The 26,447-nt window shown below is 39.8% G+C and overlaps 2 protein-coding genes across 2 annotated transcripts; one reads left to right on the top strand and one right to left on the bottom strand.

The window, feature by feature from the left end:
* Positions 1 to 359: 359 nt before the first annotated feature.
* atp7a (ATPase copper transporting alpha) lies at positions 360 to 16,312 on the bottom strand. Its single transcript, XM_074673876.1, has 23 exons — positions 16,069 to 16,312; positions 14,706 to 14,836; positions 13,108 to 13,612; positions 12,009 to 12,785; positions 11,195 to 11,401; positions 10,926 to 11,089; positions 9,788 to 9,949; positions 9,575 to 9,651; positions 8,586 to 8,808; positions 8,238 to 8,471; positions 8,024 to 8,115; positions 7,491 to 7,618; positions 6,757 to 6,911; positions 6,534 to 6,668; positions 6,252 to 6,446; positions 5,895 to 6,077; positions 5,550 to 5,763; positions 5,290 to 5,436; positions 3,657 to 3,799; positions 3,281 to 3,484; positions 2,776 to 2,893; positions 2,564 to 2,666; positions 360 to 2,422 (listed from the first exon to the last, which is right to left on the bottom strand). Exons 2-23 carry the CDS (start codon positions 14,823 to 14,825, stop codon positions 2,140 to 2,142), a joined length of 4,569 nt encoding a protein of 1,522 aa, XP_074529977.1. The 5' UTR covers positions 14,826 to 14,836; positions 16,069 to 16,312; the 3' UTR covers positions 360 to 2,139.
* Positions 16,313 to 19,452: 3,140 nt separating this feature from the next.
* On the top strand, positions 19,453 to 26,109 carry fbxl3l (F-box and leucine-rich repeat protein 3, like). The gene is made up of 5 exons (XM_074674362.1): positions 19,453 to 19,834; positions 21,316 to 21,692; positions 21,866 to 21,988; positions 22,642 to 22,813; positions 23,607 to 26,109. The coding sequence occupies exons 2-5, from the start codon at positions 21,333 to 21,335 to the stop codon at positions 24,248 to 24,250; spliced, it is 1,299 nt and encodes a 432-aa protein (XP_074530463.1). The 5' UTR covers positions 19,453 to 19,834; positions 21,316 to 21,332; the 3' UTR covers positions 24,251 to 26,109.
* Positions 26,110 to 26,447: the final 338 nt, after the last annotated feature.

The raw sequence follows: 26,447 nt of genomic DNA, 5'->3' as shown, positions 1-26,447 counted from the left end.
AAGCACAACGTTGTAACAGATTTTAAATGCTGCACATTTTTACAACTTGTTGAATTTTGTTCAGTTTCATCAACACAATACTTGATCATACCATGAAGAAAAAAGAATACTTACAGAGGTTATTTCTGTGTAGTATTACTACATCTTACAAGACTAACTCCTAGTTTATGTCCTTAAAAATGTTAAATTAACTCCCTTTCAAACATCTTCTCAAGCTTCAATCTACAAAATCAGAGGAGTTTTCACCATAGCCAAAGCAACACAAGGCGACTCAAGAGGAGAAAGTCATTTAAACTTAACATCATTTGAATAAGTATTTTTTAAAAAGATATTACAGTAAAATGGTATTTGATTGTTTTGCAGTACACTGGGGTGATTTGATGTTAAAATAACTGGATGAAATAAAATAGTTGAAACTTGTGTCTGAAGATTGTTTGTGGCTCAGCAGCGTCCTCTTCTGGTTAAAAGCAGACACATCTGAAAGACGTTACAAAGGCGATTTATTCCAAGGCACATAAAGTTCAGAACTAAGAAAGACTGGAAACATGGACTTGGTTACATATCTTATGTCTGATGGACGTTTTTACAAAGCAAAGCACAAAACAACAGATGGGCACAACAGCACTCAGCGAGCTTTGACAGCAGAGCACAATGCACCGACAGTGGCAGGATAAACTGATCATCAGACGAATTCAAAAATCAGCAAGTGTAGTGATTATCTTCTGACTGACACAGCAAACATATGAAATAAGTAGAAATAACAGGCAGCTTAATAGAAGCCATTTACGATAGCTAGATCAGAGCAATAAAAATCTGAACAATTGGAACACTTATAAATTTCTGCTTCCACTTTTGCTTGTCAGTAACTTGTTTGGTGGAAATGCTCAGGGCACAGCTGTGTGTGTCAAGTTGATCCAGCTGTTCCCTGCTCCCCTGGGTTTAAAATGTATCTTTGATCAAGTGCAGCAGTGTTAATCATAACAAAAAAAAGCAGAGAAAATAATAATCAGTCACAATTATCAAAGACAGTAACAACAGCTTGTTACGTTTGATGACCAAACACAAATGCATTCACATTTTGGCCGTTTTATCATGAACTACATCACCACAGAAATCCTTCTCTTTGCAAAAGGAAATAAAGTGAGGCAACATGTCACCCATGTAACAGTTCCTGTTTCAAAGGACCAGACAATAATGTTCACTTCTACTGACAGACATGTCAAGGACCAATGATGCAGCAGGTGGACGTAGCTACAGAGATCTGTGTATCTCCTGTAGTTGGTGTCACCATTCACAGTCAGTCTTCAGCTCTCTGCTCAAAGTCGTTGACCTTTCCTCTCTGTTAGCACGATGCGCACTTCTAGTCCAAGGTAATGTGTGTTCAGTGCTATCTTTGGAATGTGTTGGACTTTGCCAAGGTGGCACTTTAGTTGGCACTTATGTAATTTCTACTTTACAACTCACTCCATTAGCTCTTCGCGCAAAGTCAGTTTGAGCTTAAAAAACATCTTTGAGTTTTCCTGTTTCTCTTTACTCAGCAATTACACATTTTGGGAGACTGGAGAGGAATAATTGCATTTGGATTGTACAATTTCATTTTCACACAATATGTTGACAAAAAAGATAAATAATATAAATACTATGGAATATAATTTTACATCAGTGTTGTTATAATTCTCCATTGATGGAAAATTGTTTAAAATAGATCTCTGTAGTGTCCACTCCAACAAGTGGGATCACTGCTCAGATAACTTTGGATAGATGTTAAAGATTGTACGGCTAGGTGAGCACAGTGACAGAGCGAATCATCACCCTGAATTCTGTGTGGACACCTGCTTCAAGGCTCCAAAAAGATGCTTCATACCCCTTTCAAACAACAGCGCTGGAGGATCAAAGACTCAAAGGGTTGGAGAGTGGCGTGTGCTGCGAGAAAGTGACCTCAACAAAGGATAGTCTGCAACTGAAAGAGGAAACCACCCACATGTTTAGAGGAGCATGTGATCAGCTGAGCTAAAAGAAAACAAGGGGCATGAAAGCTTTCCTCCAGTCCACAGTGCTGCCCTGAGGCACCTACATCAGATGGATAGGCCTTTTTATGATGCAACCCTTTTAGCTAAGGCCAAAGTGAGCTTTACATATTCAGCAGGCCTCCTCCTCCTCCTCCTCACACAGCCCGCCCCCCACCAGCAGGGAGTGTTTGTCAGGATCGCTGAGCACCAAGCTGTTGAGGGAGTGCTTGTCAGAGCGCAGGGAGTTCATGGAGGCACGGCTGTAGTTCACGATGCGATCCAACAGGCTGAGTTTAGGGGAAGGACGACGCACGTCGCCCATGCCAATGTGGACGCTGACATCTGATAGACTGCCCTGTCGCCTGCTGCCGCCCAATCTGGCCTCCAACTTCTCGGCAGTAGGCTTAGTGTAACTGAACAATGACACAGAGGGAACAGAAAACACAAATAAAAAACATCTTGAATAAGTGATCTTAGATTCATGTGCTCAAAAGGGAGAGAAAGCAAAGCACGCAGATGAAAAGGGCTTAATAACACTTTAAATATCTCGTTACCATTTGAGTAGAAGGGAGGACAGAACCACAGAGACAGACGACAGCGCCATCGCAGCAGAGCCCATCCATGGCTGTAACACCAGGCCAACTGGAAGGAACACACCTGTGGACGCATTACCACTGTGAATTTCACTATAACCATCAGCAGCAGTAGCTAACACTGCCATTTATCCCTTACATACAAATGTGATCTTTTTTTTACAGATACCTACCAGCAGCTATAGGAATGCCAATAAGGTTGTAAATAAGAGCAAAAACAAAGTTGATCCTGATCCTCTTGACAGTCTTTTTTGAGAGGTGAATGCTTCCCACCACATCCAGGAGATCATTCTGCCAACAAGATAAGAAAAAGTGAGCAAACTGTATTTGGCAGAATTACATTTCAAATTAGTCATTTAAAGCAAAATGGTGTTTATGGCCCGCAAAAGCCAGAATGAAGATATGTAAAAAGTAGTTCAAAATCCAGGTAAAGAGGAGATGTGTTCTTCTTCAGTTCCACAGATACTGTCACTCACCATGGACAGCTGCCTTAAATCATACAACGTGATAACTTGTGTAATACTTTTGTTTACATGTATATTTAATGTTTTTTTTTGCTACTGTGTCATTTCTCATCATATTTCACGCAGCAGAAACATGTTTATTAATGACATGTTACAAAACAGCCTGTCTGTAACACAGTCGTAACCCATCACAGGCTAGAGCGCCAATTCTCACCCTGATTAGCACCACGTCTGCTGCCTCTATAGCCACATCTGTTCCAGTTCCGATGGCGATGCCGACGTCAGCCATGGCCAGAGCGGGTGAGTCGTTGACGCCGTCGCCCACCATGGCCACCCTCTTTCCTTGCTGCTGCAGCTGTTCGACCTTGGCCACCTTGTGTGAGGGCAGCACTTCTGCAAACACCTTCCTGATACCCACCTGTTAATGAGACCCAGACAGACTCAGAAACATGCAAAGCAGTCAACAGAGGATGTGGGGAAAGATAGCTAAAAGCACTTCAAGTGATATTGGTATGGTTTTAAAAATAATGTATGAAATGAAAGATTTGGTCATCTTAGTATATTTGATATAAAATATCCTCATTCCTTACCTGAGCAGCGATGGCCCGGGCAGTCTTGCTGTTGTCTCCAGTCATCAACACGACCTCCAGGCCCATGTTAGTGAGAGTGTGAACAGCGAGCTCAGCCTCTGGTTTCACCGTGTCAGCTATGGCTATCATAGCGCACAGTAGATCTACACACAAATTACAATCAACATCATGAAAAAATACCTAATTAAAAATAAAAATCAAACTCCTTCCCAAGGTTATAATAGTTAACTAAAACGAAACTAGAAATGAAGACCAAAATTTAAAATACATTGCAGTTAACTCAAACTAATAAAAACTAGGAAAGAAAACAAAACCAATAAGTAAACTGAAACTGTGTCTTGTGTTCACAAAACTAACTGAAACTAACTAAAATTATAGACAAAATGTCCTTCGTTCTCGTTTCTGACAATGTTAATAGCCTTTAGGATTAAAATTAATCCGACACGTTTTCCCAACCAATTTTACGACAATTTTCGGCAGTTATCAGTGCCGCACAGCACCATCAAAGCGACGTATAGGGACGAGCTTGTTTACTGCACTGACTGGCTGTGCTCTGTGCTGCGACAAAACATAGTGTGAATGGTGTGGAGCAATGAATTAGAGCATCTGTAATAGTTTAATTGTTACAGAGTCCAAGTTTTTATTGTATTTGAGTCTGCCTTTATTGTTACAGTGTCCAAGTTTTTATTTATTGAAGCTCATATTATATTGTTTTATATAATTTATGTTTATATTATTTTTATGTAATTTATTTTAACATTATTTTTATACAATTAATGTTAATATTTTTATATTAAGTTTATATTATTTTCTTGTGTCTAAGGCAGCAGCCAACAGTTCAGTATCAGCATTGACTGAGCAGTGAGCACTAGGTTGGACTTGAAAATATTACGAAATATTTACTCTGACCTTTTTTAATCCTGCACCTGGCAAATAAGGTATGAAAAAACTGAAACTAAGCCTTGTTGCAAAAATCAAAATTAAATAAAAACTAGAATTCCCACTCTAAAACTAATTAAACTAAACTGTAATGGAAAAAAATGCCAAAACTAACTGAAACTAAACTATAATGACAAATCCAAAACTATTATAACCTTGCTCCTCCCTTAAAGTGTTCTTAACCTGTGTTCACAGCAAAGACAATTTAAGTAAAATTTAAATAAAGGCGAAGAAGTAGTGAGACATTATGTAGAAGCCCTTATTTATCAGATAATGTTGGTAACTGGGTGAAAATGTTCAGTTCAATGCTGGGAAATAAACAAGAAGCCAGGTATTAAAACGTGTCAACTGTGATCACAGTTAGTTATAATTTCTCTATATTTATTTAAAAATATATTTAAATCTTTTCTTTGTATCCAGAAACATGTTTTGGAGCACAGATAAATAGTTAGTCTTGTTTCAAGACAATGCCACATGCATCAGCAAAATGAAAGTGTGTGTATGTGTGTGTAGGCTCTATGGAAGCAGATAATTCCACCTGCTTTAAAAAAATACATTTAAATGACATTTATGTCCCTCAGGCAGATAATTTTGCTAATTTCTCTTATTTGATGGACATTGTAACTGGATGCGTAACATTAAAGCAGGAGATGATGCAGGAGAAGGGCTTAATTTTATAACTAATAGTACTCACTGTCTACAGCTACCAGAACAGCGGTGCGTCCTCTTCGCTCATGTTCCATCATGGCGTCATCTATGTCTGGTCGGATCTGCAGACAATTCCTCTTCATCCACTCTCTGTTACCAATCAGTACTACATAGGTGTCTGTCTTGATGAGACCTACAAAAAAAAAGATTACTGCAGTCAGACAACATCCAGGAGACTTTCACTGCTGTCTACTTTAAACTAACTACAGAAGTGTAACTTTTGTGGAAATGTATTTCCTGGCATACTTAAAGGCTGCGGGTCCATGATGAGAGGATGTGAGGTGGCTGACATTCTTGTGTCACTGATCTGGACGAGGACACTGTTGCGCTGGTTGTTATCCTCACTGTCGCTGTCTGCCTGTTTCAGCAGCATCTCTGTGTTGCTGACCTGACATCGGATACCGCAGCCTGGCACCGCCTGAAAATCTGTGCAAACACCGAGAGCCTCTGTGCCCAGCTCCTACACACACACACACGGAGTCACAGATGTTTAATACCAGATTTTGAAAGTCTTGATGAGATGGAAGAGAAGTTATCTTAGACAGCTCACAAAAGGCTTTGCCAGAGTTAAACTCTGAGGTTGAGACTGACCTGTTTGCAGTATTTGGTGATAGCAGCTCCCAGAGGATGCTCACTGTTGTTTTCAGCTGTCCCTACGATGGCCAGCAGTCGAGAGCGAGGCATCTTGTTCCCCTCCACAACTATCTTGACTTGGACAACATTGGGGGCACCGTATGTGATGGTCCCAGTCTTATCAAACACCACAGACTGGACCTGATCAGAAAAGAAGACATTACAAGTTTTTTTTTGCATCAAATGAAACTGATATCTAGATTAATCCAGATTTTGAGTGTAAGAAACCAGAGCCATTTCACAATGTGTCAACAGTTGGTCTGTTACATAATTGGCTGGCTTCACAGGGGTGTCAGAATGTCATCAGTAACACACCTTATGTGCCATCTCGAGTGGCTCTCCTCCCTTTATCAGGATGCCATTTTGGGCTCCTACTCCTGTGCCCACCATGACAGCTGTGGGTGTTGCCAAGCCAAGGGAACAGGGACAGGCGATGCATAATACGGTGATCGAGGCCTGGAAGGCAAAGCGGATTACTGCCTCGGCTCGGGAAATGCTCTTGTCGTAACCCTGCAGGGAGGAAAATGAGTAGTTAACTTAAATTTGCTGAAAATAAAAATCTTTACCTATATAGAGGGGAAAAAATGTAAAACTCACAGGAAAGTACTCCTCCACCAGAGAGAAGTCCAAAAACCCGATAAAAATCCAAGCAATCAAGGTAAGGAGGGAAATGCCGACAATGAAGGGAACAAAGTAGCCACTGATCTTGTCTGCGTACTGTTGGATGGGGGCCTAAAAAGTCAAATATCACAAATTAACACTTGAGAAAGCGTCAAGAAAACAGGTAAACATGGTGCAGATCTACAACCACATGATTCACCTTTGAGGTCTGCGCCTCTTCCACTAGTTTGACAATCTGAGACAGTGTGGTGTCCATGCCAACATGTGTCGCGCTAACCAGCAGGGAGCCATTCTGGTTAATGGAGCCTGCGATCACAGTGCTCCCAGGCTTCTTAGTCACCGGCATGGCCTCACCTGCAGCACAAAGCAACAGCTGCTGAGGAAACACAACAGTCTCAGGAAGGAAACGGGGCACAGGAGCAGGTCAAACACGTTCTGGAGAAATCTCCGACTACAATTACCAAAGCATAATACATGTTTGAGAGGACAGGCCTCCTGTGAGTACTTAAACAGTGTCTAATTACAGTCAGTTATTTTAGTGATGAACTTTGTTATGAGTACACATGAAGATTGCATTGATAAAGGTTATGTTTGTGATTATAAAACAAAATATTATTTCAGTTCTTATTAATGTTGACTCAATGGTTTTGTGGTTTCTGTTTTGCATTATAATTTTAGAGTACCTCTACAAACCTGATTTGCTGGCTTCAGGGAAAGTTCCTCGTGTTAAAAAGTACAAACAGCTCAAGGGTCAGACTTAATTATAAAGTAAAAACTGGAACAGGAACTTATGTAGATCAGATCTCTTGTATCGGACAACTTCAACAGAATATTTGCATTTAGCACCATGTTCATATTGAAGCTGTCAGCAAGCCTTTATTAAAATACAGACAGACAGATACAGCAGTGTGCCTTGTGCTTACTGTTACCTACCTGTGATAAGAGACTCATCGGCCATAGAGTGTCCTTCGATGACTCTCCCGTCTACTGGAAACTTCCCTCCGGGAACAACTTTCACCACATCACCTCGTTGCACCAGCTCGACATCCACCTGCTCCTCACTGGAACACACGTGGAAGTCAAACAATGTAAAACACTCTAATACAAGCCGCTACTACAACAATTAGCATGTTGTGTTTCTTTACAGAAAGAAATGAGTAAGGGATAGTAAACCAGAACTTGACATCGACAACATTTCAAAACAAATCATGACATGTTTTTTCTTACAAATGTCAGGCAGTTTTCTTTTTAGTTTGCACAAAGTTTAAGTTTAATCTTAGTTTTTGGGGATTTTTTGCATTGCATTTAGATTAAACATTTTTTTTCATGTTTTAACTGTGGAAAATCTCAAGCAGCCTTTCCTTTGCAGAGAAACGCTTTACATAAAAATTTCAGCTGCAATCATTAGAAATACACTGTGATCTAAAAACAACAAAAAGTATGAAAAAATCAAAGTCAACACGTACCTAAGAATAGACATGTCACTGCTGAGAGTGACTACTGTAGCTTCAGTAGCTTGTAGAGACATCAGCTTGGACAAAGCCTCAGACGTTTTGCTCTTTATGAAAGAAATCATGAAAAAAGTTCAGTCAAAGATAAATTTGATTGAGGTCCAGCTTAACAAAATTTGTGAGATCAAGTTGATTTTTCATGGGTACCCAAAGCAAAAACAAAGCTAACCTTAGCAATCTGCTCCAGCCAGCGTCCCAGGGAGATGAAGACAAAGAGCATTGGCGGTGTGTCAAAGAAGGTAATGGGGTTGACTTTTGCCTTCTCCGCCATGGCCACTATCAGGACGACCAAGGAATAGGTGAAGGCGATGGTGGTAGCCAGAACAATGAGCACATCCATGTTGGCAGATTTGTGTTTGAGTGCTTTGTAGGCTTGAATGTAGAAGTAGCGACCTCCAATAAACTAAAGAGGAGAAACAGAAGAGCTTCAATTCACTAAGCTGCAAACATTTCAACTGCCTGTTTTAAAATCCAAAAGAATTTGATCTGTTTGATTTGGGGGAAATTAATTGTTCACCTGTACAGGAACACAGAAGAGGAAGGAGAGGAGGTTCATGATGGAGAGGCCTGGGAGCAGCTGTCTCTCCAGGAACATGGTGGAGTGGTAGCGGTTTCGGTCCTCCGCTGTGATGTTGTGTTGATGTGCAGTATGCATGTAATGGTCCATAATAATCATGTAGGTCATCATGCCCATGACGGGGACGCAGAAAATCAAGCTCACCAGGAAAGATTTCCTCCACCTTATAGAGCAAAGACAGCAAGCTGGTAAACTCTTATTTCATTATTTACTGGTTTTAATTCTCTAACTAAAGGAGGACTATGGGGACAGGGAACTTAGAGCTTTAATATCACTTTAACAAACATCTGCAGACATAGGCCAGAAAAAAAAAACACCCCACACTTCATTTCTCATCGCCTTCATTTCCACATATATTTGCACTTTACGGCAAAAAACTGAAATCTGAGCAAGTGCTAGTGAAGTATTGTCTGATAACACTTATTACAGGCCACATTTACCATTAACCACCAGTCCTGAAAAAGTCTAATTTCAAGTTATTAAAAGACAAAAACATCAACAGAATTGCTTGAAAGAGGTAAAAAAAAAAATCCACAAATGGGATGAAAAACTTTGTCAAGTTTCTTAAAATAAGATTTGAAAATTGGCAGACTTTTCTGATCCTTAACAGAAATTCAGGCGTCATTTTTGGCTCTTAATATCTAAAAACACAACATTTTTCTCCACTTGGGTGAATGTGGCTTATATTGAGCCTAATAAGCTTTTTTTATATCTCAGCGGTGAGACTTTCAGTGAAACATTTTAAAGGAAAAGTGAGGCAAACTGCTCAGTTATCATTTTATCTCTTATTCTTTTAAAGACAGATTCAATCTGTTATTGACAATTAACCATAAGGGAGGTTAGTAGTTGATCATGTGTGATGACAAGCATAAAAGACGGCTTCTGCATGTATGAAACCAGGCAGGTCCAAAAAACAAAATGGAGCTTACTGTCGTATCTCTTTGCTGTGGTCCAGGTGACTGGCTGTGCGGTCTCTCTTCACCAAAGAGGCTTCAAAGCCCAGATTCTATAACAGTCAAAATGTTAACCTTTTAAAACACATTTCTAATGTGCATAAGAGCTGGTGGTAACGTTCAACAAAATTATATGGTTAAGAAATCATCAGCAAATAATTTGATAACAGAGAGCGTCAGGAATAGTACCTCGATGAGCTTAATGATGTCCCGTGGGCCTATAATTTCAGAGTCGTACTTAATGTGTGCTTTGTTGGTTGCTAAGGCAACAGAGGCATAAATAATCCCCTTTTCTTTCATGAGGCTGGATTCAATTTTGTGAACACAAGAAGCACACGTCATCCCCCTGACCTGCGGAGAGTGAAGAGAGGCTGTCAAGGCAGGAAAGAGACAGAAAAATATCCCAGAGAAGATGAAGTAAGGAGCAAACGTGTTTTATTCCAGGGTCACATGGGTCAGAAAACAGTGTGTGTGCACAAATTTGTGCCTAAATTGTGGGTACAAACTTTGACGCACAAATCTGTGATTGATCAATATTTTCTTACTTGAATTTGTTCTTACTCTGCGAACAAATTTAAAGCCTCCTCAGACCACGAGTACGCACAAATGATGATGACCAATTCTCTAAGAGAAGGACATTTACTACGTTTCACTAAATGCCTGACAATAGAATTCAAAAATAAAAAAATGTGAATTGAGATGTAATAAATAACCATTAAATTGACGCATTTTAACCCCTATTATACACAATAATAATCTTAGATTAAACACTTGGTTTTACAATTTAAAATGTCACAATGTACATTTTAAAATGTCACAGTTTTGATGTTGATTAAATCGTTGGATATGGTATGAAGACACGAAAAATCTTGCCTTCATCACACACAGCTTCATTGTTTACTCAAACGTATTTATTTGTTTGCAAAAATATCCAGCAACTGTTTTAATGTGTCCTTTATGCTTTGGATACCCATTACGAGCACCGGCACAGCACCCAGGAGAGCCAGCTGATAACTGATCACCTCCTAAAGACTCCCGATGAGGGGAAGGGAGAATGCAGGTTGTGGGCATGTGCCTGTCAATTTAGAATGATTCTGATTCACTAACATACGCACAGCGGTGAGAAGAAAATTGGCAGATGGGCACATGTCATGAATCTGACGATGATTTTGCGTAAACACAGAACCTATGCGCTGAGTAAGAACATTTCTACGCATTTATCAGTGAATGGGGCCCATTGTTCTCAAATACAAACAGAAGCATTTGTATAGTTTTCCGACAATATAGAAAAAAAAGTCTCATCACAAAACAAATACTGCTCACTCACCACTAGTTCGAGGTTTCCATCTGAGCCTTCGTAGTTCTCCATAACAGAGGCAGTGAAGCCGAGCTCCTTAACACAGTCAGCGATCCTCCCGGGGTCGATCAGATCAGGGTTATAACGCACTTCAGCTTTGCTTGCCATCAGTGCCACCAGAACTGAGTGGATACCTGCGTGGGATGTCACATGTTGATTTTTAGGTCAGAGGAGGACAGTAAGAAGTGGTTCAGCCTCACTGAAATAATACGTTACCAAAGCTTCAAGCTTTTACTTACCAGTTTCATTCTTGAGGTTTCGCTCGATGTTTGCCACGCAGGAGGCACAGGTCATCCCTCCAATCTGGATGAAGCATTTCGAGTTTTTGTCTCTGCTGCATTCTCTTGGGGTTTCTCTGTGTATGTCACCATCCAGGTCTTTCACAGGTGTTAGACTCAAAGACTTTGGGAGACTGAAATCCGTCGCCGGCAGCAGAGAATTGGTCTCTGTGGAAAACCAGTGGATGAAATGGGCGAAAACATTGCAGCTCACTATTATTGTTATTTAACAAAAACAAACAGTGAAAGAGGAGACATATAGTAAAGGAGGATTCAGTCTCAGATCTGACTGATAATGGAAGCAGAAAGAGACTGAATCTTCAACCCTCAGGGACTCTACGTGAAATAATGTTTAACACTTTGTCTGTAGACACACTGGACCCACCTACGCCTTAAAACTACATTACAGGTTGGCAATTTTTCCACGAGGAAACCTAAAAAAAAGCTTTTTGTTTCAAATGCCAGAGCTTTGCAGGGCCCTCACCATTGCGTGATGAGCAGGGCCCTGAAATGGAGCAGAAGAAGTAATTGGCCTACTTGGAGAAAGGAAAGTTTCAGAGGTATTCACAGTCTGAAAAGACTGGTGAAAAAAATGCTCCAATGTTCAAATTGAGGTGTACAAAGCTGCTCAGTGTTGTATCAAAATGCCATTTATCAATACCATGATGCACACAAAGGTATGCAATGTGCAATTGGAATAGTCAGAAGCACCACAGCTAACAGAGACAAACTGGTTCACAGCCCTTATTTCTGCACAGACTGTCTGTCCACTCACCAGGCAGGAAGGCATCAAATCCCATGTCCTCTACAGCCTCCCTCAGCTCCTCTGGTGTGGTTAGCAGGGGATCGTACTCAAAGAGTCCCTGGTGCTCAGCCAGTGAGACCTGAGCTGACATTACCCCTTTCCTTTTAGAGATCATGCCTTCGATGCTCTGGACACAGGAATTGCACGTCATGCCTTCAATGTGAATTTTAGCCGTGGATGCTAGAGGCTGAATGAAAGATGTCTGTAAGGCAGCAGGTGTCGCCTTGCCTGCCCCTGCAGGCCACAGTGATGACAAGGCAGGTGCTGGCGGTGAGGGTAAAGGACTGAGCGGACACGAGGAGTCCCAGGGTTGAGTCTTAAAGTTCCCTGGAGGCAGAGCTTCTATCGCCTGCTGTAACTGGTTAACAGTAACCTTCAGAGGATCGTAGCAGATGGTGGCCTTCTCCTTCTCCAAAGAGACCTCCACAGAGGAGACACCAGGCACTGTAGAAATATTGTCCTGAATATTGACCACACATGATCTGCAGTGCATTCCCTTCACCCTGAGCATCGTAAGCGTGGTGTCGATGAAGATTTCGGTCTCCTCTGATGTGTCTGATGGTGATGAAATGGTTGGCTTTTGTGAATCAACAAATCGTTCGACTTCGCTGGGGGACAGCTGCAGGGGGCGGGGCTTGGACTTCACGGATGCCTTGAAGCCGGCCAAAGCAATCTGATCAATGATGGTCTGGACGGTGATGAGGTAAGGCAGGTACACAATTGTAGCTTCCTGAGTCTCTAAAACAACTGTGAAAAATTAAGATACAATATATTTAGAAATAAAAGTACAAATGACCATGACTTTCAGAGCTAGTTTAGAAATTTCTAGAGAGTCAAAGTTGTATGATTATGTATTTGAATCCAGTTGGGTTGTGCCTGTGGTTGCTTAGATGAAAAAAAACTTCACAGGGTCATGACTGTGAAACAATCTTTCAATTTTGATCTAGTTAGTTAAAAAAATCAAAGTTGTAGAAGGAAGAATAGATGCGATAATAAAGAGATGAAACTGTTGTCTGGACAACATAGATAGAGCATGTCCAAAAGGAAGTGAGCTAGTCAAATTCATCACCTTTGATCTTTTCAACGCCTTTCAATTTTCCGATCTTTCCTTCAATAGTGGTGGTGCAGGAGTGGCAGGTCATCCCCTCAATGCATAACTTCAGAAGCGATACCCCAGCTTCAGACCTGTGAGATGGAGACAGGTTTGGGCTGTTCTGCAGTGGGCCGCTGGGCATGGCGATCTCCAGAGCTGTAACACTGGAAACCACCTCACTTAGCTGCTGCGAAGGAGTCAGAGAAGGAATGAAGGTGACGCTGAGACCCGACTGTGCCGGGCTCTCCCTAACATCCAACACTCCCTGAATTTGGGACAGCTTCTCTAAAGCTTCCTGCTGGGCTGCTGGTGTTAGGCTTGAGGTGGGGATCAGCTGTGTATCTGTGGAGATAGGTGTGGCTGTGCTGGACTCTGACTGGCTTGATTCAAAACCCATGTCCTCGATGGCCTCTGATAGAGACTCAGGGCTGTGTTGGCTGAGGTCGAATATGATGGTGGCATTCTTGTTTTCTAAAGAGACCTAGAAAAGAAAAAATAAGAAAAAGAAAAACTTGATTAGAGTAATAATTACAACAGAAGAAATGTGCTGCACGTGGCTGTGTTATTAATTAAAATGCAGATACTCTGATTCCCTAGTTTACCTCCAGACAGTTCATTTAGAAGCCACTGACACAGCTTGGTACCTACATTTGCCTGTTTTTGCCACCCGTTGAGTGTTAAGATAGCACATCCCCTTCCTACAATTCAATGAACATTTTATTCCATTTCCACAGATAGTCTTAGAGTCTGTTCTTTTCATGTCAATGAACTTTGTACAGAAAAGATGCGAAACAATTCACAGCCTTGGTGATCTCATAGTGTTTCTAGCAGCACGATGACCCCAGGAAGGAAACATGTGACACACTAAAGGGATCACTTGACTGAGCCACAAGTTCAAATAGCAGTGGGGGTTTCGTAGTGAGTGCATGTGGTTGCCTGCTGGATTTTTCTAAGATCGGGGGGGGGGGCACGAGGCAATGTTTTACCAAGGAAACAGTCAAGCCATGATCACGTCCGCATAGGTTAACTTAAAAGGACCCAGAAAATGATTCTCTTAAGACACAAATGACATTTCCTGTGTGCACAGTCTGCCTATCGATCTGCTGTCACAGTCCTACAAAGGGCAGAGCTTTATCTGTGACATACTATTAAGTTATCTTCTCATTTGACCTCAGCCTGAGGGGTAAAAACATGGTGAACTAAACAGCAGACATCATTTATTGCCAATTAGCTGGCTCTCTCACTGATGTAACTTGGTTTAAATGAGGCCTGAGGGAGTGAACTGTGAGTTAAATCAAACTTGGTTCTTCTAATGGGCAGAAACCTTTAGTTGACACTATAATGCAAACTTATCTGCCGCTTCCCAAGGTTCTGTTTCTTTTCTTTCCAGCTTAAAATTCAGATTGTACTCTTACAGTGCTGATGATAGTAGTTTCATATCCTGTTTTTAAAGGAGTGACACTTAAAGCAATTTTGGTTAAAAATTGCAGCTTGTTATACAATCCGTAACTGTTGGGAAGTGTGAAATAAAAATGTTAAATAAAATTAATAAGTCATTGCAAAGACAGCATTACCTTTATATGTATCACACCAGGAAGAGATCCGATGCGTTGCTCTATGGACTGGACGCAGGAGCCACAAGTCATCCCCTGCACTCCAAGGGTAACTGAGCACAGATTGACTTTTTGTGTCATGATTGCTTGATCTAAAATGATAAAAGAAGGAAAATCATTGTCCACAAAGTTGTCAATTTATAAAACTGCAATTTAAACAAACCCTCAGCTTCATGTAATCATTAGTGGGTTAATAAACAACACAAGATGGCTTGATACATTTGTTATGAGGTATATCACACTATTCATACACAAAAAGTATCACTTCGACATCATTACCATAATCTATTCCGATAGCAGTTTAACTTAAGTAGATGGTGATGGGTGTACAAGAACAGGTTTGGAAGCAAATCAAAGATTAAAAAACACTTGAAGATAATTGCTTATCTGAAATAACAGAACTTGGAAATGAACCAATTATATGATAAAAGACAGATGCATTTAGCTGATTTCCAGTGGATTCACTACAGAAAAAGAAACATTTTTAAAAGTAGCTCAAAAAGTGAAATCAATTGAGAAAGATCACAGTTATTTTTTTTTCCAGAGAACAGCCAAATAAAGCTGCAAAGGGGCTTTTCCGTGATACCTACAACAACCTTCTTAGAGAAGTGCTGATTGCAAAGAGATCACTCACAGAGGGAATGAAAAGTATGTGAGACGCATTTGAGCTTTAAAAAAAACTTGGCAAGAAGCCATCTCAGCTGACACTTTGCAAGCAACTTCAGGTTTATCAGAAATGAGTCAACACTCACTTTCTTAGGTCTAAACACACATGCAGTACAATTACAAGGTCATCTTAGTCTGGGTCATGTGGATTTTAGCCCTTTTAGCTGTAACGCCAGGTTTCCAAGCTGATGAGTAAAACAGTCAAACAAAACACTATGTTAGATTGCTAACACAATCCAACAATTACAAATCTCATCAAAGATTAAATACAAAGTTTGGTTATACAATGAAAAAAAAACCCTAAATGTTAAAATATACTTGTCATAAAACTTCAAGCTCGAAGTTTGTACACATCCAATAGAAGTAACTTAAAACAGACCGCGGACGGAGTGTTGATACAACTTTTCAATCTCTGCTGATGACAGCTAAGGTTAAGACAACTCAAAATGGGTTAAACTAGGCTAAATAAAGACAGTACAGTGAACCAAACAGCACCCGTCAGACTGTTGTTCAACTCGCGAACAAATATGCAAACTACATAAAGAAAGCCAGTGTGCTAACAAGAATGTTTGTTTTTACAAGAACCGGCATACGTTCAATCAAATGACCGGTCTGTCGGGTTGTAATCCAGCTGAAGAAAAGACAGAAAAAGTCTTACCTTATTCAGGATAAGTATCCACTGAGCTACAGGCTACTAGCGTTAGCTGTCAGACTGTCAAGCTAAATCTAGTAAGCTAGATAGCTGGGTTCCTCTCTTCACCCCCCGTTACTGGCAACAAATCCGACACGTCGTAGCATCGTGGAGCCGGAGAGGAACAATGAGTAGTGCAACCGCAATAGTTTTCTGTCACAGTTTTCCAGAAACTGTGCTCTGTGAAGCTGTTTTGTTTCTTCTTCTCATGCCGACGTAACATACGTTAACATGCGGCTGCGTCAGTACGCATGGGCGGAGCTACCTACGTCTCATAAGCCATGGTGAAACCCATAGCAACGCAGGCAAAGGTTTGTGAATGCTTACCAGCCATGTCCCTCATTCACTTTTTAACCAGAATGTATTTAACACATAAGTCACACAGACTGTATCTAGAAATGCTTAGAAAGGGTTTAACCTTTAGTCTTTATTAAGATATTAAGACTGAGAAACAACTGAGTTGAAGAGCTAGTTTTCATAAATAGGGCTTGCAGGGCCTGACAGACTTTACTAAAAAGAGCACAAAATACCCTCGGGAATTATTTTTTTATTTGTATTTTTTGTTCTTATTTTTTATTCATTTTTAATTCTTACCCATTGTAAGCTTCTCAGCCAAAAGATTATGGGAGGTGGCATGTCACACTGATGCAGCCCAAGAATGAGCAGAAATTACCTTGTTGGTATATGGCCAAATCACAACAGACGATATCTCAAGATGCTTTCCAAAAAAATTGACAAGTCTAAACCTGCTTATGGTAGATAGAGATCCAACATCAAGACAAGAAAATAATTCTGATCTCATCATAACCTACTATAAGTAGAGCACTGGCAAAAAATAAATAAATAAATAAATAAATAAATAAATAAATAAATTGATTAAAAAAAAACCTTCCCCTTTAGGTAGAAACCTCAGGCAGATCCAGACTCACATTAGATAGATGATACATTTCAACTGTGTTTGGGTTGGAGAGAGACGCAGACAGAGTCCATAGTTTGGCATTGCAGTGATGATGATAATGATGAGACTGTAACAGCTCTATCAGCTGGAGTATGGCAGGTCCACAGCAGCAGGTTGTTGATATCAGCAATCCAGTGGAGCCTTTAAGTCAAGATCAGGGGTTCTGGTTAAAATACATTTAATGCGACATGCAGATTGGAAGTTAAACTTACAGAGTAGCTTTGTGTGTCAGTTTCCCCCAAGCACCACTCATATTCTCCCCCCACTGCCTGATCACCCTATCAAAATTCTGTTGGCAAGTTTCCTCCTTTTTGAATCCTTTCTCAATTGATGGCTCAGTTGACAATGGGTCAGCTGTTAACTAGTTTTGAGACTAGATTTGTACTCGCCAAATAAACTTAAAGTTATGTCAAAAAGCTAAATTAACACAGCAGGTGATTACTAAGAGCCAAACTTTCACCCCCCTGCACCTGAAATCACAAGAGTATCTGATTCAAGCCTTGTCCTTCTGGATTACTCTTTTTGAAACTAGCCATAGAAACTTTACTATGTAGCATGATATTAATGACATTATCTGTAGGAGTTCTTGAGTAGGACAAAACAATAAATCTGTGGCTCCACCTTGCTAAAATGGATGTCAGTGAAACAAGGACTTGCAGAGGATTTTAGAGGGGCATCAGCCCAACTTCACAGGGCATTTTCTCATATAATGAAATAAACATTTGATGTGCCTTGAGTGACTTTTTTAGTGAAAAGTTGTGCACAGTCAGTAGGGTGTGGAAAAATTACAGGGAAATATGAATAGTTATTCAAATTAATACAAGAGAGACAGTAGTAAGAAAGACCAGGAGACTCGTCTGTTGTGAAAATCACTGGGATGCAGTTCCTCCACTTGACTTGAGGCGCAGTCAACTTTGAAGAAATATAACTGTTCACCTCATGAGGGCGCTTTACACACGGGGCAAATGTTTGTCCTCAAGTTTTCCCATAGCTGAGCCTACATGAGACAAAATCGTCTTTTTCTCTGCTTCTATCTTCTGTAATTGGCTTTTGGGTCTTTTATGTGCACATTCTGACTAAATTGTGAAACATCTTTTGATAAACTGTTCCATGTTTGATATTTGAAAGCTGTATTACCAAGTTCTTCATTGTGATTCCCATAAATTAATCACAAGAGGGGTACTTGAAGACACAATCAAAGTCCATGTAATTTGCCATTAGTCTATGTTCTTATTCTTGATCTCTTGATCGTGGCTTTTTAAGGTTTTATTTCTTATGATGATGTGAGTAATAAAAAATGATGTGTTTCCTTATTTATGGACTTGTTTTCATGCAAACTAATAATCATAATTGCACACAAATACCCCAAATCTTCATGAGCATGTTTTAAGCACAGCGATCTAACTTGACATGTCATCTGTTCAGCAGTTACAGCAGGATTCAGTGAACAGAAACACACATTCCAAAGGAAAATTATCAGTAGAATCACAAACAGTTGTCATTAACAAAGTGTGCTTGCTTTAAAAGCAAACACACTCTAAGTCTTAAAATAAACAGATCCACTTTACTTTTTAGAACCAAGGTCAGAGTGGCACCAAAGCTTGATTTCTTCCATCTTTGTCTGACAAAATGTTTTCTTTCCAGAAGATTCACCATGATTCAAGAGCTCAAGAATATAATATGATATAGTATAATAGAATAGAATAGAATAGAATAGAATAGAATAGAATAGAATAGAATAGAATAGAATAGTGCTTTAGTTGTGGAACAATGAAAGGCTATTTGGTATATCTTCTTTAGAAGTATAGCAGCAGATAAAGAGAAGGACAATAATAACTAAATAAAACAAATGCAGGTAAAATGATTTTTTTTTTTTTAAATGATACTATATCTAGAATAAGACCATTAAGTAGGCAAGCACTAAAAAAGTCAGGAGAATATGGCATTTATGGATTGTATATTTAGCTTTGAGATAAATTTTGTACCAACCAGAGCATAGGGTTTATATCCTTGGGGGTTCTCTACAGCTTTGGAGAAGAGGCTGTTTTTCGGTCTGTTTGTGTGTAAAATGAATAAAACAAATAAAAATAAAATAAAATAAAGCTTCTTGTGTAGATATTTATGATGGTACAGAAAATCAGAGCATACCTGAGGGTGAGCATTTGGTAGTTTAGTTTAACCTCTTTGAGGTGACATTTTCCTTTAAACTTAGATCATAGCTGTTCAAAGTAAACAAGTAGCCTACGTGTATTGAACCATGTTTATTTCTTGTTTAGTAGTAATGCCCTCCCTCTCTCACACACACGACACGCGCGCGTGCACACTTTGACACACTAACCTACTTTCTCATCAGACGTGCACAACTACATATCTTGCACCCTGCTGAAGGGTCACGTCACGACAAAAACAAACAAACAGGCACACGCACATTAACACGTACTCGCGGTTTGAAACGCACAGGTGAAAAGAAAAGAGCCAGAGTAGATGTTAGCTGTCCTTCAGACTGATGAATGAACCCTCTCTCATTCTGTATGCATGATGGTGGCTGGAGATGCAGCCGGGAAGATCCATGTTTTCCTCCGCTCACGTGGACCGGTCGCTCTGCAGAGCCTGTCAAGCTGTCGCTAAAGCCGAGAGGAGAGCTTATTATGGGAGCGGCTCCTGCTGTCTTTTATCAACAACAGCCAGCATTTCTCCAGTCATATGCAGCAATGGCTCTGAGTGAACGCTACCTTCCTAACCAACCGAGCAGAAAACCGAGAATCTTGCATTTAGGTAAGTAGCCTAAACGTGATTGGAGTGTTGTCTGATCAGTATTTAGACGAAAAGCGTCTAGATTTGTTTTACCTGGTGTGTAGCCCAGCTTAGCTCCATTTAACCTCATTTATGAACAGATATCCTTTGCAGTTAGCTTCAGAACATGCGGTGTAACACAACAGGGTTAAAATGACTTTAATGTTTACTGCACAAGCAACCAGTCACCAGTTATCAGTCTTTAAAATGTGTTAAATTTAAAGTCTTCAACCACAAGAGACAACAACAGCTCAGTTGGTAGCTCAAGCCTCAAAATAGGTTTGTTTAGGGAAAACTTTTTCAAAATAGCAGCAGCCAATGATCGTGCTTCAATAAAAACACAGTCAAATTCCAGTCAAATCCAGGCAGCATTGCAGTAACCTCAGTGGATGACAGGGTGAGTGAGGTAAAGGCTGTAGATTGGTGGCTCACTCATGATTTGTATTACATCAAAACATACTGGGGCTCAGTCAAAGACCTCTTCCACAAGAGAGGGGGGACAACTCTGGTCTCTGCAGGTTTTCAGTGGTAAGTTTGATATTGTTATACATTCAATTTAACTATGTTTTGTTAGAATATTATTAAAGGTTTAATGTGTAAAGACATCAGGTTACATCTAGACCAATTATATATTAAACACGTTTGCTGAAGTTCCTTGAAAAGTGTTACCCAGAAGTCAAAATATGGATTGAGCTTTTTAGTAAGTTTCTTAATTCTGTAGTAGCACAGTAAATACAATTTCCCTCTTTTTATTTTTTCCTATGTGGAAAAAATGAGGAGCGTGTGTATCCTATATGGTCAGAGTGCACAGGATTTTCAAACCGTAATTTCAGTTTAGCAGGATAAAACTTAGTTTTTAGGATTAATATATGCTCTCCTACTGCATAATGTATTTGGGTATCTGAGATGGCATGTTTTTTGGATTTTATAAATTTGATATTCACCCACACTGGGTATATTAACAGCACAATTCTCAGCTTAGTACATAAAATTATATCTGACTGTATCTCATTGTTATTTTTACTAAAAAAATATTAGATTTGTTATAAGTGATTTGGTTTTAAACTGTAATTTTTAGATATTACTGATCTGAATTTTTACTATTGAAGGGATTACCAACCCATTTCAATATGCCAGAACTTTCATTACATCAATAACAGAAATAATTTGTTATAAAGATACAAAGTTCATTTTGATCCCATTGCAAACTAGTAGAAATTTGTTTTAAACAGAAAAGCTGTGATAAAATGGTGACAAAAGTGTAACTTGACTCTCAAAGCTTTGCTACTGGATAGCCACTGTCTTTATTGTGAGCTTGGGGAAAACGTTCTACCAACTGCAGGTAAAACTTCAGTCAACATTTTGACTTCCAGGTAGAAATTCACTACAGTCAAAGTGGAATTGATTTTCTGATGTTAACTTGTACTAAAACGCTGATCAATCCTAATCGTATTTTACCACAGTTTCCTAATCAGTCAGGATGAAACGAGGAAGGACGGGTCTCAAATCGAAATGCCAGACCTTCTCATCTCACGGGGAGAAGGCTAAGAGACATAAGTGGGGGGCATCCAGCTTTGCCTTGACTCCGTCAGAGGACTGGGGGAACCTGCCGCACCACGTGGTCCTACAGATCTTCCAGCATCTGTCCCTGGTAGACCGGGCCAGAGCGTCGTCTGTGTGTCGCAGCTGGAATGACGTCTTTCACACTCCTGACCTGTGGAGGAGATTTGAGTTCGAGCTCAATCAGCCTGCTACGTCTTACCTTCGCTCCACTCACCCTGACCTCATTCAGCAGATCATCAAAAAGCACGCCCAGCACCTGCAGTACGTCAGCTTTAAGGTAAGAGCCTCTTCTGCTGGTCTCATTTTCACAACTCAGCAGCTTTGGCATAACTACACTGAAGAGATCCGAGCTGAGAGGATTCTTACACCTCTATTTTTCATCCCTAATTTCTGTGTGTTTTCTCCACTCTTCTGAATGATGAACAACTGGAATTCCTGGCTGGAAATCAGGTGGACAGCTGCACAGAGTCTGCAGAGGCAGCCTGTGACATTCTCTCCCAGCTGGTAAACTGCACCATTAAGACCCTGGGGCTGATCTCCACGGCACGGCCCAGCTTTATGGACGTATCTCAGGTAAGATTCTGCCTGTGTCTGACAGTCACATCCTACTACTTTCACTGCTGCACTATTTGTTGTGTAAGCTTTGCATGGCAGGCTTCAGACTGTAATCAAACCATATATCATAATAAGTTATTGCTGAGATTAACTTTGAAAGTAACTGCACTCTCTGAACAAAAATCTACACATTCGATAGGTGTATGTGGATATGTAATGATACAGTTAAATCTTATGTGGAATTCAGCTGAGTAAATTTTGGCAACCCTGTGGACAAAGTGGTACTTTATATTCTTGTACCTTTTACCGACATGTTTGTAGCAGTGGGTTTTGACAAAAGATTGAAATAAAATCCCCACCTGTTTTTTTTTATCTGCCAAAGGAGTCACTAAATGTTAATTGAACAGTAAAAAACTCTGAGAATGCTATATAAATGATAATAATAAGAAGGAAAGGTCTGTTTGGGAAGTATCCAGCTCCTCACTTTGCCTGACACCTATCACCTTGCAGCAGTTTCAGGCTTTAAAAATCAACATTGAAACAGTCACTTTTATAACATTTGGTCTGATTTTCTTTTTGTTAGAAAAAAAAAACAGTGTTCTTTATTTTACTGTATTTGAGAAAGAACTTTCTACAGTGGCTTTAAATAAGTTTCATTTGTCCTCCTTAAGGCTCACTTTGTCTCTGCTTTGACGGTGGTGTTTGTCAACTCCAAGTCCCTCTCCTCCATCAAGATTGATGATACGCCTGTGGACGACCCGTCCTTGAAGGTGCTGGTTGCCAACAACAGTGACACTCTGAAGTTGCTGAAAATGAGCAGCTGCCCTCATGTTTCCCCAGCAGGTAAAAACACTTCATAAAATTGATCCTTGTTTTTTATGATTTGGATAGAGAAATGATAGTTAATGCATGTTTTAGGCCAGGGTCAGACATGGACAGCTTGATCAAGAAGTCACAGTAATACTGCACTGATGCTGGAGAAACAAGTTCCCTCATAGTTATTTTCTTTTTGTCGTTCTTTTTATCTTTTTTTGCTGATAGCACATTTTATTTTTTAACACTTTAATTTATCACTTATTTCTTGATTTATTAAGTGTTTGTCACTGTTATTTCTTGTCTCATGCTAATTCTTGGTTGTTAAAAAGAAGGTTAACTCATTGACTGCAACACAAATCTATTACAGGTACAAATGAACTGACCTTGAACCATGATACCTGAGTAAAATACATTTCCTTTTTATTACAAGAGGAGCAGGGGATGTGTGTTTTTGTTTACAACAGTCTATGAAGCACAACCCATCATAAAAAATTACATGTCTTTATCATGCATGCTTCATGGCCCCATGGGCAGAGACAATGGTCCTTAAGTGGGAGGATAGATAGCAAACTTTAACCTTCAACCTTGTCATCGCAAGTCTCTCCCCTCAATCTATCCCAGTCTCCTGCTCTATCATCCGTTTCTCTTTAAATAGGACATGAAAGTATGTATAATATATGCAATAATATAACTTAATATAAGTAAACCATCACAAAACAAACTACAGGGAAACTTTAAAGTGTAGCTATATTCTTTAGCCCATAATGTCCTTAAGGAAATAATCTAAATAATAAGTAATGATCCTTCTCTCTGCTCTCAGGTATCCTGTGTGTTGCAGACCAGTGCCATGGACTCAGGGAGCTGGCATTAAACTACCACCTTCTGAGTGATGAACTCCTGCTTGCCCTCTCCTCTGAGAAACACGTCCATTTGGAGCACCTCCGCATCGATGTGGTGAGCGAAAACCCCGGGCAGACTCACTTTCACACCATCAAAAGGAGCAGCTGGGAGGCTCTCGTACGACACTCCCCCAAGGTCAACATTGTCATGTATTTCTTCCTCTATGAGGAGGAGTTTGAGCCCTTCTTCCGCGAGGAGACCCCTGTCACACACCTGTACTTTGGCCGAGCAGTCAGCAAGGAGATGCTGGGTCGAATTGGACTGAACTGCCCGCGGCTGGTGGAGCTGGTGGTCTGTGCCAACGGCCTAGAGCCCCTGGACGAAGAGCTGATACGCATTGCAGAACGCTGCAAAAACCTGACGGCCATTGGGCTGGGAGAGTGTGAGGTGACCTGCAGCGGCTTTGTGGAGTTTGTAAAGATGTGTGGAGGCAGGCTGACACAGCTGTCAATCATGGAGGAGGTGTTGATTCCAGACAGCAGCTACAACATGGAGCAGATCCACAGTGAGGTCTCCAAACACCTGGGCCGCATCTGGTTCCCTGACATGATGCCCACGTGGTAGACTGGCATGAAGCCTGAACGTTCAGAATCAGTGGCACTGTCATTCTTGGGGATTTGGGGAATTTAATGTGAAACTTTTTTATGGTTCTCACTTAAAATCAGCAGCTTTCTTGCTTTCTTTTTGACTCTCTGGAAGTACTCAGATGTCTTTCTATGCATAGATGTTGTAGTGTGAAATTTTGTATGTGATTGTTTCTCTAAGGTTGCAACGAGGTTAATTCACAGGCTTTCACTACAACCTTTGTTTGAAGGATGCAGAGCTGCCATCTGCTGGCTGTTAGTGTCAAATGCATGGATCATATGGATCATAAAGTCCTGACTGGCAACAGCAGGATTTACTCTACATTTTAAAGGAGAGTTCACCCATCAGTTGGCTTTTTATTGCACTTATATATTATCATGATATGTTCCTCAATGTATCTTGGGTCTTATTTCTCATGACATTGCTCTCTACAATATTAATTCATCTGTTTAAATCTGTACTTGATTATGTTTGTGATTTGCTACATTTTCCAGGGTACAGTCTGAGGGATGATTTCTCCAATGATGCTAAAAAAGGGTAAACAAAAATTATAGCAATGCAGGCCAAACGAAAACGAGAATTTCCAGTCTGGTTGGTGTATGAGTCACAGCTTCGTGTTTGTCACCTGGCTGTTTTGTACTCCTGGTGCCATTGAAGATCTACTTATCCACCTTGACCTACATTGTTTAAAATATGGTTTGTTAAATTTTATATTGAGCTATTTATTATCAAACTGTGCATGATGTTGTAAATTATGAAATTACATCAAAGTATGAAAACTGTTTTCTTCTGTTGCTTAAATAGATTTTGTGCCGTTATCCTCAGTCTGAAGTAATTGTTTTCAACTAAAGTCGAAAAAGTCACATGGACTGACAACAGTCTGTGATGGAAGATAAAAAAGGGTATTTTAGACGTTAGTGCACTGATTTTTTTTCTTACTGTTTTCATCATCTTAATTTGTCTTGCTGTTTTTAAACATGATATTAAAATGTATTTAAAAAATCAGAGTACATCACCAGAGCATACAATGTTATAGTACCAATGTTAAAATACTGCAAATGTTTTTTTTTTCATCACAAAACGCAAAATGCAGGAAACAGGACAAAAAAAATCTGTATTTATTGTTTTTCAAGCTTTTGTATTGATTTCAGATGTACTTTATTTTGTATCATAGATTGACGTCTTGTTTGATTGAAAACACTTGTGAAAGAGGATGATGGTTTTCACTTTGGAAGTATGCCAAACATTTGGTGTTAAGTGTTTTTTTGTTGTGGTTTATTTGTTTTTTTAACCCTTAAATTTTACCACAGAAACTAATACAAACTTCTTTGTGTTGCAGTTTTTAAATTACATGTTAAAATGTAAAAGTGTAAAGTAATTCTGTAGTATTAAGCAAATCAGCTGGATGAGATCCAGTGCCACACTGTATTATATGATACATAACCACAGCTGCAAATAATTACCTGTTATTCACTTAATTGTCAGCAACATTTCTTGTCTCATATGGTTACTTGTTTTCCATCTGTGCCGTATTGATACTCCTGCTCAGGTTTGCCTCACTTTATTCGTTTTTTTTTTTTATACTCATTTCAGTTGATGCTTTTGCCCTCCGTGGGCAAAGTAACAACTTGCAGGTTTTGTACTGTAGATAGAAAAGAAGAGGTTTTTTTTTAAATTAATCTTATCCTTATTTTTTTAACAGTCAAACATAACAATAACTGTGAGTATTTCCTGTGGCCAGAGTCAAAAAGGGCTGTTTCTTTAGTGTGCTGTCAATCATCTGTTGTGACACCAATCCCCTCTGAGTGGTTTTAGGCACTGAAAATTATAATACAAAAGAAGCCAATCATATCACTGGTGGTCTCGTCTCTGATTTTTAATGAAAATTTTTTGCTGTAGATTATTTCAGTCTGTTTCCTGTTCAACAGCAAAAGCTCTTTACAGGAGCTTTAAATAAAAAAAAAATGTAATATGCTCCAGTTGGTATAGCACACGCTGAGTCCTATCTGAGCAGTTTTAAGACTGACTTTGTCCCATTTGACCTTTGTGCAGTTTCTCATTTTCACCACTAGAGAGCAGCAATGATCTGATCTGAGGCAGTAGGACCTTATATAAGCAGAGCTGCTACTGTAGAATGAAGTATGCCAATGAATACTCAACCCTTTTACAAGAAGAT

This window comes from Halichoeres trimaculatus, unplaced genomic scaffold, assembly GCF_033239565.1.
Source record: "Halichoeres trimaculatus isolate MK-OKI-2021-1 unplaced genomic scaffold, fHalTri1.1 fHalTri1_scaffold_7, whole genome shotgun sequence".
In the NCBI taxonomy this organism is placed as follows: Eukaryota; Metazoa; Chordata; class Actinopteri; order Labriformes; family Labridae; genus Halichoeres; species Halichoeres trimaculatus.
This window is presented reverse-complemented; position numbering and strand designations above follow the sequence as displayed.

What these genes read in the sequence shown, in the direction of transcription:
- atp7a (XM_074673876.1), bottom strand. Translation starts at nt 14,825, where the DNA reads ATGACACAAAAAGTCAATCTGTGCTCAGTTACCCTTGGAGTGCAGGGG. An exon ending in GGCTGGAGCAGATTGCTAAG is followed by an intron (nt 8,116 to 8,237) that starts GTTAGCTTTGTT and finishes TCTTTCATAAAG; the next exon opens with AGCAAAACGTCTGAGGCTTT. An exon ending in TGGTGGAGGAGTACTTTCCT is followed by an intron (nt 6,447 to 6,533) that starts GTGAGTTTTACA and finishes TCCTCCCTGCAG; the next exon opens with GGTTACGACAAGAGCATTTC.
- fbxl3l (XM_074674362.1), top strand. Translation starts at nt 21,333, where the DNA reads ATGAAACGAGGAAGGACGGGTCTCAAATCGAAATGCCAGACCTTCTCA. An exon ending in TGCAGTACGTCAGCTTTAAG is followed by an intron (nt 21,693 to 21,865) that starts GTAAGAGCCTCT and finishes GCTGGAAATCAG; the next exon opens with GTGGACAGCTGCACAGAGTC. An exon ending in GCTTTATGGACGTATCTCAG is followed by an intron (nt 21,989 to 22,641) that starts GTAAGATTCTGC and finishes GTCCTCCTTAAG; the next exon opens with GCTCACTTTGTCTCTGCTTT.